The following is a 12,445-nucleotide window of genomic DNA, read 5'->3' on the forward strand; positions in this document are numbered from 1 at the left end:
TATACTTGACTTTTAAACTACCTGGAATAATATGATCATCAATAGTCACAAAAAATCAACGGACTAATTTGTTATTTAGATATAGACTTAGCAAGTGCGTTAACACTGTACATTAATTCAGAGCATAGTATAAAATCATGTTTAACAGAGTAAAACACATTTTAGTGGAGTAAAATTTTCAAGGTTATATCAACATAGGGATTTGAGATTTTCTTTATAAATGCAAGAATACATTTATAATTATAAAATACATCACTTACCTCCTTCCACCTATTGGCTTTCCATGAAGGGCATCTGACAGATCTACAAGCTTTGTGAGTTCGAGGTTTCCGTAGATGACTGCAATGTGTTTCTTCTAATTTCCCTTGGAACTGGTCAATGCAAAGCACCTCACGGTACTTTAAACCTTTACCACAAGAAGCTGAGCACTAGAAAATAAACACGAATATACTTGATTCATTTTATTTGACTAATTTATCTTCAAAATATATAAAATGAAGCAATCAAAACATCATTGCTTTCTTGGATATTTCTAACTGGAGAGAATTTAAAATTTGTCCATCTGCCCTGGACCATCAATGGACATTGAAGTACATTGACGGACATGAGCTATCCATTAATTCCATAAGAAGTAGTGTCTACAGTATACCAAGCATTCTTCTGGTACGTAAATGGTTTAGATCCCCTAAGGTTAAAGAGTATCTGAAGCTAACTCCAGTTACTACACATGATCATTTAAATTTTGTATAGTCATCATTATTCTATTTTTAACCCTATATGTTTCCCACACTGCAAAGTATGCTTAGGATGTATAAAGAAAATGCAATGATTTCTCAATGCAGGGAACTGTGATTGAGAAAGGAGAAAACTTATTTTTTAAGTGCACTCCAGTTCAGGTTTGTTTTCTGCATCAATCTGGAAAAATATTTCTGTACAATCAACCCTCCAATATATTCAGTAAAAAGATAACTAAAATCTCTGTAAAGATATAAGTGAAGCAATGACTTCATTTTTTAGCCAGTTTCCATTTAATGAGTGAGGCCAGAGCCATGTTGTGGAAAGAGCTTGGGCTCTTTGAAAGAGCTCTGCTTTTTACTACCAGGGTGACTCTGGGTGCATTTCATAACCTGTCCAAGACTCAGTTTCTTCATTTATAAAATGGGAATAATAACACCAATATTACAGGTTCATTATAAAGATGAGATAAAGAATATGAAAAGTCTAATCCAGTCCTGTTACATACAGTACGTTCTCAATAAATATTAGCTTCCTTTTCTACTGTTTTCCTTTACATGGTTTCAGGATGTTGGCAATTTTCAGCATAATATATGTACCAGAGAAAACTTAAGACACGGATTCCAGACAACTCCTATCATACCTCTGAGACAGCTGTTCACATATGGTTTCATTTAGGAACATACACTGAGTTCTGAGAATATTAGATAATATATTATATATTTTATCTATAGTTCAAAGACTGTGAGACTATCTAATACAGACTATTAGATGCTTAAAATATTTTAAATTAAAAAAACAGTTGGGGGATAATTTATCATTTTATATGATCTGCAATACTATATCTCATTTGTGTAGACAATTGATTTAATTCAGTGCCTTGATTATTAAGACTTATTATCATATCTGAAATGTCACTTACAGGTCACTTAGAACATGCTTAATTCTGTGAAAATCCCTAAGGGAACTTCGTAACTTACAGTGAGTATGCATTCTTTCCTATTGACCTTCTCTCTTGGATCTAGCTATATACTCTGTTCTTTCTGACTTGGGTACTTCCCTGTTTCTTGACTTCACTATCTGTTTTTCAAAGAGTATGTTATCTGTTATACCAGAAACATTACATATTATTGAGCATGAAGCATATATCATCAGGAAGTATATATACATGTTCACACATGGAAAAATGTTTTTCTCCTGAGGTACATATTATTATTTCTAAGCTTTAGATCTTTAGAACAGAAGAGCATTCATTACTCTTCCTGTCAGCAAGCATTACTGTGGATAATTAAGATCAACACAATTGTTCTTATGGAAGATGTAAAAATATTTCATAACTTATTTGTTCTATTATTGAGTTTCTACTATATACCAAGAGTTGAAGACACAGATTCATTAAACACCTTTTGCTTTTGCCCTTTGCTCTCAAAATATTTATAATCTAAATGACACATACCACCTATTAAATCAATTATACCAAAGTAGATCTACAGAATATTAAACCTAATAAAAATCAGAAAAAAACACAAGTCATAAAGACCATTAAAATAATACAATAAAAATTATGGATTTAAGAAATTCTGAAAAGTAACCACTCCTTTTGGGATGTTTGATAAGTACTCAAGCAAGGAGAAGGTGATATTTAAAGTCAGTTTTGAAGAAGTAAGCTTGTCGATGGACAAAGATGGATGGTCATATATTTGTTTAGTAAGTCTTCTCTGGGCATTGCCCATGTGTCTGTTTTGTAAAATTCTGAGTTTTAACAATGCCAAGAAATCCAAGAATCACACAGTAAATATGCAGCTGATTATTGATATTTCTGATAAAAATGACCATTCATTTATTAAACTATGTATCATAAGAGGGGATACTAAAGATTCTACTTTAGAATTCAGCGATGTATTTCCTCTACGAGCAATATCTATGAATGGAATGTAAACTCAGACATTGTAGTGCACTATCGAAGCCAAGATTATTCTTCACAAAACTGAATAGTGTCTCCTACTCTAACTCAAGATCGTCTTTCTCTTCATCATTATTCTAATCTTTAACCAAGACTATTATTAAACATAATTTTAAACATTTTTTTGGCTCAAAAACTGACAATGGTTTCCTATTGCCTTCAATAGTAAATCAAAACTTATATTCTTTTTTGCTTTCTTGATCCATTAAATTTCAGTCAACATACCTTTCTGACCTTATATTGTTACTTTTCAACACACACCTTTGCTCTACTTAGGCATAATACAGTAACTTTCTCTTTAATGTGACATATTCACTCAACAAGAGTGCCTAATTCACATTATTTCCTTTTACCTCAATTAATCACTTCCTTTGATGCCTGCTAAATGTGATTTATCCTTAAAGCTCTAAGTCAATCCTATGTCTAAGGTAAATACATGTCAATCTTTCACTTCTCTAAATTCTTCTGAGTCTCACTCTGGTTTTAGCACTTCATCATTTTCTACTTTTGTCACATTCTTTATCTACCCAGACTTCTGGAGGTCAAGGACCTTTTAAAGATTACCCACATCACCCACAAAAAGGCAGGTAGAGTAAATATCGGCTGATTAATTGATGTTGATCTTTGGTGTAAGCAATTCCTTTTGTTTTTCTGAAACTCTAAGGTAATTTATTAACACATTTTAAATTCCTTGGAATGTATTTATTGGTTTGTAAACACAAAGTTCTCTAGGAAAGACAGACATAAAGCACAAAGAATTGCAAAATAAATTATGCTTGGTTGCACTTTTAAAGTAGAGCTCTTTTTCCTCAAGATTTGAAGGGGAGTAAGTATATTATTTATCAAGTCTGATGAATTCTATATGATGATTTAAGTAGAAGAGATCATGTTATGCAAAGAATCATGTTTTAGCTGGAATGAGGTTTTCATAAAGTGAATAACTAGTGAAATGCTACCCTCTTTCTTGCAAACCACAATACATTCTGAGTTGCAAAGATACCACAAATTGGCCCACTTGATAGGAATACTCAAACATGACAATTCTTTTCTTTGGTACTCAGCAAATTTTTTGTTTGTTTTTCTCTTTTATATTCCTGATACCATCCTACTCCCTTGAGATTTTACTAACACTGTGTATTTTCCTGCATTCTCATCAAAAGAATTCTTAAAAATCATCCCTATTGTTCTTAGTTAACATAGTGTTAAGTTCTGAGATATTTTCATAAATGCGGTGGGATAGTAGAAATAGGATATAATCTACTTCAGAAGTGCTGACATTAAATACAAGTAACCTGAACTGCCTATTCCCATAAACTAGGTGAAGACAAATGTCTACTTAAGGCAAAAAGAAAATTTGAAACAAATATAGGATTTTCAAGCTCTAAAAATGAAATACAATCTCCAGAGTTGTGCAGGTTGGATGGCACTTTCAATTCCAAGGTGGAAAGTTAGAATTAATCATTTTAATATGACTCACTTTGTAACAAGTCTATTCTTGTTTTTAAAGTTGTACATAATTCCAGAATAAGATTATTTTTAATATTTGAGGTGTGGGTTATTATTTTGTTTGTAAAGATATCATAAAGGAGGGAATTGACAGTTTGTGACAGATGTTGATTCTAGACACTTAAATTGCTAAACAAAATAAGGAAATGAAGTTTACTTAACTCCAGTTCTTGGAAATGGAAAACATCACCATCAGGTACATGAAATGGTGCTCAACATAACTAATAATCAGGGGAATACAAATTAAAAGTACAATGAAATATCACATCACTCTTATTGGGATGACCATAACCAAAAAAATGAATAATTAATTCTGGTGATGATGTGGAGAAAGGAAACACTTGTGCACTGCTGGTGAGATTGTAAACTGGTACAGCCACTATGGAAAAATAGTATAGAGAATCCTCAAAAAATTAGAAACAGAACTACCATAAGATCCATTTCTTTTGAGAATTTATCCAAAGGAAATGAAAATACTAACTTCAAAAGATATGTTCACCCCTACATTCATAGCATTATTTACAAAAGCCAAGACATGGAAACAACCCAGGTCCATCAATGGATAAATGGATAAAGAAGTTATGGCAGGGGCACCTGGGTGGTTCAGTCGATTAAGCAATTTTGGCTCAGGTCATAATCTCATGGTTAGTGGAATCGAGTACCACATTGGGCTCTGCACTGATAATGTGGAGCCTGTTTGGGATTCTCTCTCTCTGAGCCTTCCTGACTCACATGCTCTTTCTCAAAATAAACGAATAAACTTAAATAAAAAAAAAGAAGCTGTGGTACACATATATACAATGGAATATTATTCTGCCATAGAAAGTGAGAAAATCCTGTTATTTGCAACAACATAGGTGGACCTTGGGGGCATTATAAGTGAAATAACTCAGAGAAAGATACTATGTGATCTTACTTATATGTGGAGTCTTAAAAAAACAAAAACCAAAAAACTCAGAGATAAGATTTGTGGTTACCAGAGGTGGGGGACGATGAGAGGGAGGAATTGGAGCAGAGTGATCAAAGGTAGAGACTTCATAAGTACTAGAGATGTAACATACATCCTGATGACTATAGTTAACACTGTGATAATATATACAGGAAACTGTTGAGAATAAATTCTAAAAGACCACAAGGAGTTATTTTTGCTTTTGTTACTGTGTCTATATGAGATGATGAATACTAACTAAACTCACAGCAGTGATCATTTCACAAGAGAAGTCAAATCATCACGCTGTACACCTTAAACTTCTGTATTGGTGCATGTCAATTATACCTCAATAAAACTGGAAAAATTGGATGAAGTGAATTTTTGCTTTATTTCTGGCTAGCACATCATCTGTCTCCTGACAGCAAGGTCCGTAGTTATCTGCCAAAAGTGTGAACGCTCATAGCCATATGTCTGGGCGTCATATCTATCCACTTACTCATTGTATGGCAGGCATTAGCCCATTTCCTCAGACAACCCAGGAAAACCTCAACCAGGTAACAAAAGCATTCACACAATCATTTTGTTTTAGAAGAGCCAAACTCCCAGGAAAGCAATCGTTGCGCATTACAGATCTAAATCTGAATGCACTTTATTACAAACCAGAAATCACTTCCATTACATGTGACTGAAGAAGCATCAAACTACTATGTATAAAATGGTGGGATTTAAACACAATGATAGCAAAAAATATAATCAGATATTAGAGTGTCTCTTGAAATAATTTGAGAGAATTTAGTTGTATGTTCCTTAGCCTTAAAGTGCCAGTTCTAAAAATATCAACTAATTTCTCAATATAGGAACATGTATTATTTATCTTTGATCTTTTGCAAAACTGAACTGTGTTATGCTTCTGTAGCAAAGATAAAAATTTTTAATGGGAAATTTTGACCATAACTATTTGGCAGGAGACTTTTTAAATTTTTTGGTAATTATATGATAAATGTCCTTACAACACTATCACAAAACAAGATTGATCTATGAAATGACATAATAGGGAAATGAGTTTCAGATCAAGACAGACCATAAATTAGATATTTTGCGGAATAAAACACTTGTGTGTAAGTGTACATGCATATATGTTTTATCTATTCTTTTTGATTTTTAAGAAGCCTGTAGCATTCTTTAAGTAAAATGAGAAGGCTGCATCTGAACCCAGGAACAGCACGGTTTTTGAAATCTTCAGGAAGCCAGTAACATCTACATATCTAAGGGTAAAGCCCAATTTCAGTAAAATTTCAGATGAGTTTTATGCAACCACTCTGTAATTAGGGGCATGCCCTACATTGGTAGGACACTATTTTAAATAAAACTCCTCATTACAGAAGTAACACATTAACGTAGTTAGAATAAATAGCCAGACTATAGAATAGGCTTAAACAAACAAAAAAAGACAAAATATGCATAGTAAGAGTGGGGTGTTAGCTCTGTAAAATAGTACTGCTACTGTTCCTTTAATTCAATGCATATGTGCACTAAAGAGTAAGATACTAAATCTATCAACAGTGACCCTATTCACAGTATTTCCTGAAAGATTATACATAGAGTTTCAAAATTAAATGGAGTTTGAAAATTCTTTTTAACCTGTTACAGACATTCTTTGATTATACAGCTTTAATAAGCCAAGACAGCATTTGGTCTTAAAAATAATCACTACTGAATATGAAATATTTCATATTCTATTGCATTGCTTCTGATTAATTTAAAGTTTGCAACCCCAGACATTTAAATTTTTTTTAAGTCAGATTCATTTGCAAAAATGTTTTGAGTCCCAACTTAAGGGACAAAGAAATACATTATTAACAAACATATCCAGCAAACTTACATTGCATTCATGTCATTGTAATAATTATAACACTTTTTTAAATGTTTATTCATTTCAAGAGACATCAAGAGAGAGAGCTACAGAATCCAAAGCAGGCTCCAGGCTCTGAGCTGTCAGAACAGAGCCTGACTGGGGGCTCGAACTCACTGACTGTGAGATCATGACCTGAGCTGAAGTCAGTGGTTTAACCAACTAAGCCACACAGGCACCCCGATAATTATAATTTTAATTTCTATTTCATGTTCTAAATTGTTATTTTAAATATACATATTGTTTATATTTATGTACAAACACAATGAATTTATAGTTCTAAGCTAATATCTCAATTATATTTCAATATAATTAATATTGTCTAAATTATGACTTTGGACAAGTTTTGTGATTATTTTCACCTTCAAATATAAAACCTGAAACAAAGTTGCAATCAATAACTAATGGAAATACTTTACAGAAATTTTCACTTATACAATATTTTATACGTATAAAATATCAGAAAATCAGAAGGAAAAATCATCCCAGTGACAGATAACTATAGTACCCAATCATCTGATTAGTTTTCTTCAATAATAAGATTTGATGAACAATCATTACAAACATGCCAACATTAGTTATTGAACTCAGGTTTATTTTGCTGTAAGAGTAAATGTAAATTTTTAAATTTTTATTTAAATCCAAACGAGTTAACATATAGTGTAATAATGGTTTCAGGAGAATTTAGTGATTCCATCACTTACATATAACACCCAGTGCTCATCCCAACAAGTGCCCTCCTTAGTACCCATCACCCAGTAAATGTAATTTTTATTCAAAATGTAAGCACTATCTATAGTTAAAAACAAAACAAAACAGGAAAAACTCTCAAGTTTCAATTTTGTAATTTATTTTCTTAGCTTTCTAATAGTATAGTTGTGTGTACTACAAAGGGGTAATGAACATTTCTGATTCTTCTATAAAATCTGTTTAGCAAGTAGAACTCATCTAAACAGTTCCTTGGGGCCATCATTGTAAGTTTACTTCTTCTTAATGTCTTTATACAAATCACAACAACTAGGACATTACTTTTGTAAGATTGTATGGCACATTCCAAGATGAAAACCCCACTCTTGTCCTCTGGGAGCCTACATCCAGAGTCATGAGCACCTGCCTCCCTGGATGGAACAAACTAGAAAACTATTTAGTGTGAGTAGACCATAAAAAGTTTAAAAGGTCAGAAAAATGACGAAAGCATACCTTTCAAAAATATTGACTTTTAAGGCATTGCTATGGTAACATTTATAAAATTCTTAAAATCAAGTGTCAGCAGAATAGCAGGATTTACCATTTCAAGTTTCTACAAATGTTTTGTGCTAGTTGTGGGAGTTAACAGAAATAAAGCCAAGAAGTTTGCTTTTAAGTAGGGTTATAATGGTCTGAAAAGGACAGAGAACTCTCAGATGAGAAATAAAAAAAGATCTATGAAGGCTTTGATAAGGAAAAGTCAGAGTTGAAATTAAAAGAACAATACCCGTTGAACATATTTACATCTATTTATCATATGTAATAAAAGTTGTGAAGCAAGAATGTTTTAGGGATTAATTTTAGTGAATTTAAGCTAATTTCAAAATTATCTTAATTAGATTAAAATGAATTCTTTGTGTTAAAATTTAAGGTGGGGTTTAATAGTTTTTACTATTGGGAAGTGGAGGGTAGAATAAAAGGGCATAGGATTTGGAATCGGACACCTACATTTGAGTGTCCATTGTCAGCTGAGCAACCTTGGGCTAGGTGCTTAACCTTGCTGATCTTGTTTTCTCACAATAAGGTGGCAATGATACCCACCTCAGGGTAGTTGTGAGATTAAAGGATAACATATGAATAACCTAAAACACTGCTTGACACAAGACTCAAAATGCATATTAAACTTCCATTCCCCTTTTTCTTCCTTTCCTAATCCTTAGGAAATACAAACTGGTGAAAAACAATCTATGGCATGGATTTCTCTATGAAACACTTGAATAGAACATGGAGGTTGTTCAAGGCACATACATTTAGAATTCATTCAGCGATGAGATAGAAGGATAATCACCCCAATGGAATTCCAATAAGATTCTATCTTGTTCTCCCTGAAAAACAAACTCTGCTTACCTAGACACTGAAAAACACACCAGACATACCTTAAGTTATTGTCACAGTGGGCATGAGGTAGAGAAACAGGAAGGGAAGGCAAATAGACATCTGGTTAAAAAAATAAACAACCAGATTCAGTTAAAAATGGTGGTGTGACCATATGTATTCATTTCCCCTCCCTCAATCCCACAAAGTCAGAGTGAATCAAATAGATTTCAGTAACTTTGGAAGATCTAAAGAGGATAAAGGGAATGAAGAAGACCAATAGGAAGGAAGACAAACTCGTACCTTCAGGGCCAAGAGGCTCAGCACTGGATACACTCCTCATTGGCCAGATCAGAGGCTTCTCTGAAGAAATTAAATGGGGTGGGGGGTGGGGAGGGAGGCTCTTGAATTGGAGATGATTGATGAAAAAATAATGGAATTCCACACGTTGAACTCCTGAGCCTTACTTAGCCTCTCTGCCCATATTTCTCTTGCTCACAGGTAGGGCTTTAGAGGGTCCTTTTCTGAGAAACTGGGTCTCCAAGAGAACAGACCTTCAAGAACTGACTGACAGGGAAACTCAGTCATTAAACTCTATGCAAATGCAGAGTTTCCAATCAATTATCTAGTGCCTTATTTTTAAATAATAAGGAGCTGCAGAAAATCATCAACTTTTGGAGGAAATCGTCAATAGGAAAACCAGAAAACCACTCCCACCCTCACCCTAAAGAAAGTGTATGAAGGTTAAAGAGATAATCAGGAATTGCCCCTCAAAAAAACTGTAATTAATATAAGAAAATAGATGTTGTATGGAAGAAATAAGAGTAGAATACTATGACCCCAAAGCAATTAGAATGCAAAGAAAAACCTCCTGATAATTAAAAACATAACTAAAATAACTCAAGAGAAGGTATAGATATTGACAGTTTCCCAGTGTGTGAAACCAAATGACAAAGATAGGAGAATAAAAAGAGAATTAGAGGATAAATCCAAGAATACCAACCTTCCACTAGAATGAGTTCAATAAAGAAAACCACTGCATAGAAATTATTTAAAAAAAAATACAACCAATTTTCTGATTACAAGTATCCTTAGTGTTAGGGCCCACAAAATGGCTAGAAAACTGAATTTTAAACATATAAAGTCACCTCATCATGGAATATTAGAATGACAGGGATAAAGATACCAAAAGCCTCAGCAGCAAAAGTATAAAGATAAGGGCACAAAAAACAGATTAGAATTCAGAATCACTAGATCTCAATAAATAGGTCAGAATGCTAGAAGATGCCTTACAAATTCTAAGGTAAATTTTATTTCACTCATGTGTAGGATCTAAGAAACAAAATAAAAAGATAAGACAAAGGAAAAAAAAAAAAAAAACCCTGCACACCAGACTCTTAAATATACAGAACAAAATGGTGGTTGCCAGAGGGAGCGGGTGGGAGAATGGGTGAAAGAGAAAGGGGATTAAGAGGTACAAACTTCCAATTACAAAATACGGAAGCTACAAAAAGTACAGCACACTAATTTGAAAAGATACATGCACCCGTATGTTTACTGCAGCATTACTGACAATAGCCAAGATATGAAAGCAGCCTAAGTGTCCATCCATAGATGAATGGATCAAGACGTTGTGTGTATACACACTGGAATGTTACTCAGCTATAAAAATGAATGAGATATTGCTTTTGCAACAACATGGATGAACCTAGAGGGTGTAACACTAAGTGCAAGAAGTCAGACAAATACCATATGATTTCACTCATATGTGGAATTTAGGAAACAACAACAAAAAAAAGGAGACAAAAAAAACCCCACTCAAATACAGAGCATTGGTGGCTGCCAGAAGGGAGGTGGGTGGGGAGATGGGTGAAATAGATAAAAAGGATTAAGAGTATACTTATTATCATGAGCACTAATGTATGAAATTATTGAATTGTGTTGCACACCTGAAAATATAACACTGAATGTTAATTATACTTAAAAATTATGGAAAAAAATGGAGGGAAATCATTCTCAAACTAGAATTCTATAGCCATTCAAATTATTAATCAAATATGAAGATTGATTAAAGCTTCAGGTTTACAAGATGGAAAAGTGTTCTGTCTCATTTTTCTTTTTTTTTTTAATTTTTTTTTAATGTTTATTTTTGACAGAGAGAGAGGGAGAGACAGAGCATAGTGGGGGAGGGGCAGAGAGTGAGGGAGACACAGAATCCAAAGCAGGCTCCAGACTCTGAATTGTCAGCACAGAGCCCGATGCGGGGCTTGAACTCACAGACCGTGAGATCATGACCTGAGCTGAAGTCGGATGCTCAACTGACTGAGCCACCCAGGCACCCCCTCATTTTTCTAAAGAAGACATGGGTAAAAGTGTTTCAGAGAGTAACTTTCTAAAAAATTTTTAAATGTTTATTTTTGAGAGAGAGACACAGAGCGTGAGCGGGGGAGGGGCAGAGAGACAGGAATCCAAAGTAGCTCCAGGTTCTGAGCTGTCAGCAGAGCCCAACCTGGGGCTGGAACTCAGAAACTGCCAGATCGTGACCTGAGCCGAAGTCAGACTCTTAACCGACTGGGCCACTCAGGCGTCCCTAGAGAGAGTAAATTTTAAAGAGAGATCTGTGATGCACGAAACAGTCGTCAAAATTGAAGATGAGTGAAACGACTTTCACAGGATCAGAGACTGGTACGACAGGGTTAAGTCCAGATGATAGGAGGAAGATTTTATTTTGGAGGGAGATCTCTGCAACAAGTCTAGGTAAAAGGAAATATCTGGGCATTTTAGAAAAAAAATGTTCATGGAGATTTTACATACCTACCTGTTCAGGCACTTGAAAGAAAAAATAGTGATTGAACGTTAAAAATCTAAGCAAATTTTTAAGCAAAGCTATATTAACTCCAGGGAAATTAAAGAGTTCTGTAAGAAAGGAGTACTTCAAAGTACACTACAGTGTAGACACTGGCAGAAGGTGTAGTATTAGCTGAAATTTATTTGGAAGATAGGCTTATAGGATTATAGAATTATTGGTCATTTAAGAGAGTTAAAGTCTTGGGGAGCCTGGGTGGCTCAGTCAGTTGAACGTCCGACAGGTCATGATCTCACGGTTGACGATTTCGAGCCCCGCATCGGGCTCTGTGCTGACAGCTCAGCGCCTGGAGCCTGCTTTGGATTCTGTATCTCCCTCTCTCTCTGCCCTTCCGCGCCACCGCCCCCCCCCCACCCATGCTCTGTCTCAGTCTCAAAAATAAACATTAAAAAAAAAAGTTTGAGAGTTAAAGTCTCAACCTCTATTAAATGAAGCCAATAGGTGATGTTTTTTGATGCATCAAGAAAGAGC

The 12,445-nt window shown here is 34.3% G+C and overlaps 1 protein-coding gene across 1 annotated transcript in view; it reads right to left on the reverse strand.

Moving 5' to 3' along the window:
* ADAMTS20 (ADAM metallopeptidase with thrombospondin type 1 motif 20) overlaps nt 1-12,445 on the reverse strand; it is a 177,954-nt gene that overhangs the window by 44,432 nt on the left and 121,077 nt on the right. The window contains exon 29 of the mRNA XM_030322578.1: nt 261-428. Within this exon, the coding sequence (XP_030178438.1) occupies nt 261-428 (168 nt within the window). The remainder of the gene's footprint in view (nt 1-260; nt 429-12,445) is intronic.

This window comes from Lynx canadensis, chromosome B4 (genome assembly GCF_007474595.2).
Source record: "Lynx canadensis isolate LIC74 chromosome B4, mLynCan4.pri.v2, whole genome shotgun sequence".
Lineage (NCBI taxonomy): Eukaryota > Metazoa > Chordata > Mammalia > Carnivora > Felidae > Lynx > Lynx canadensis.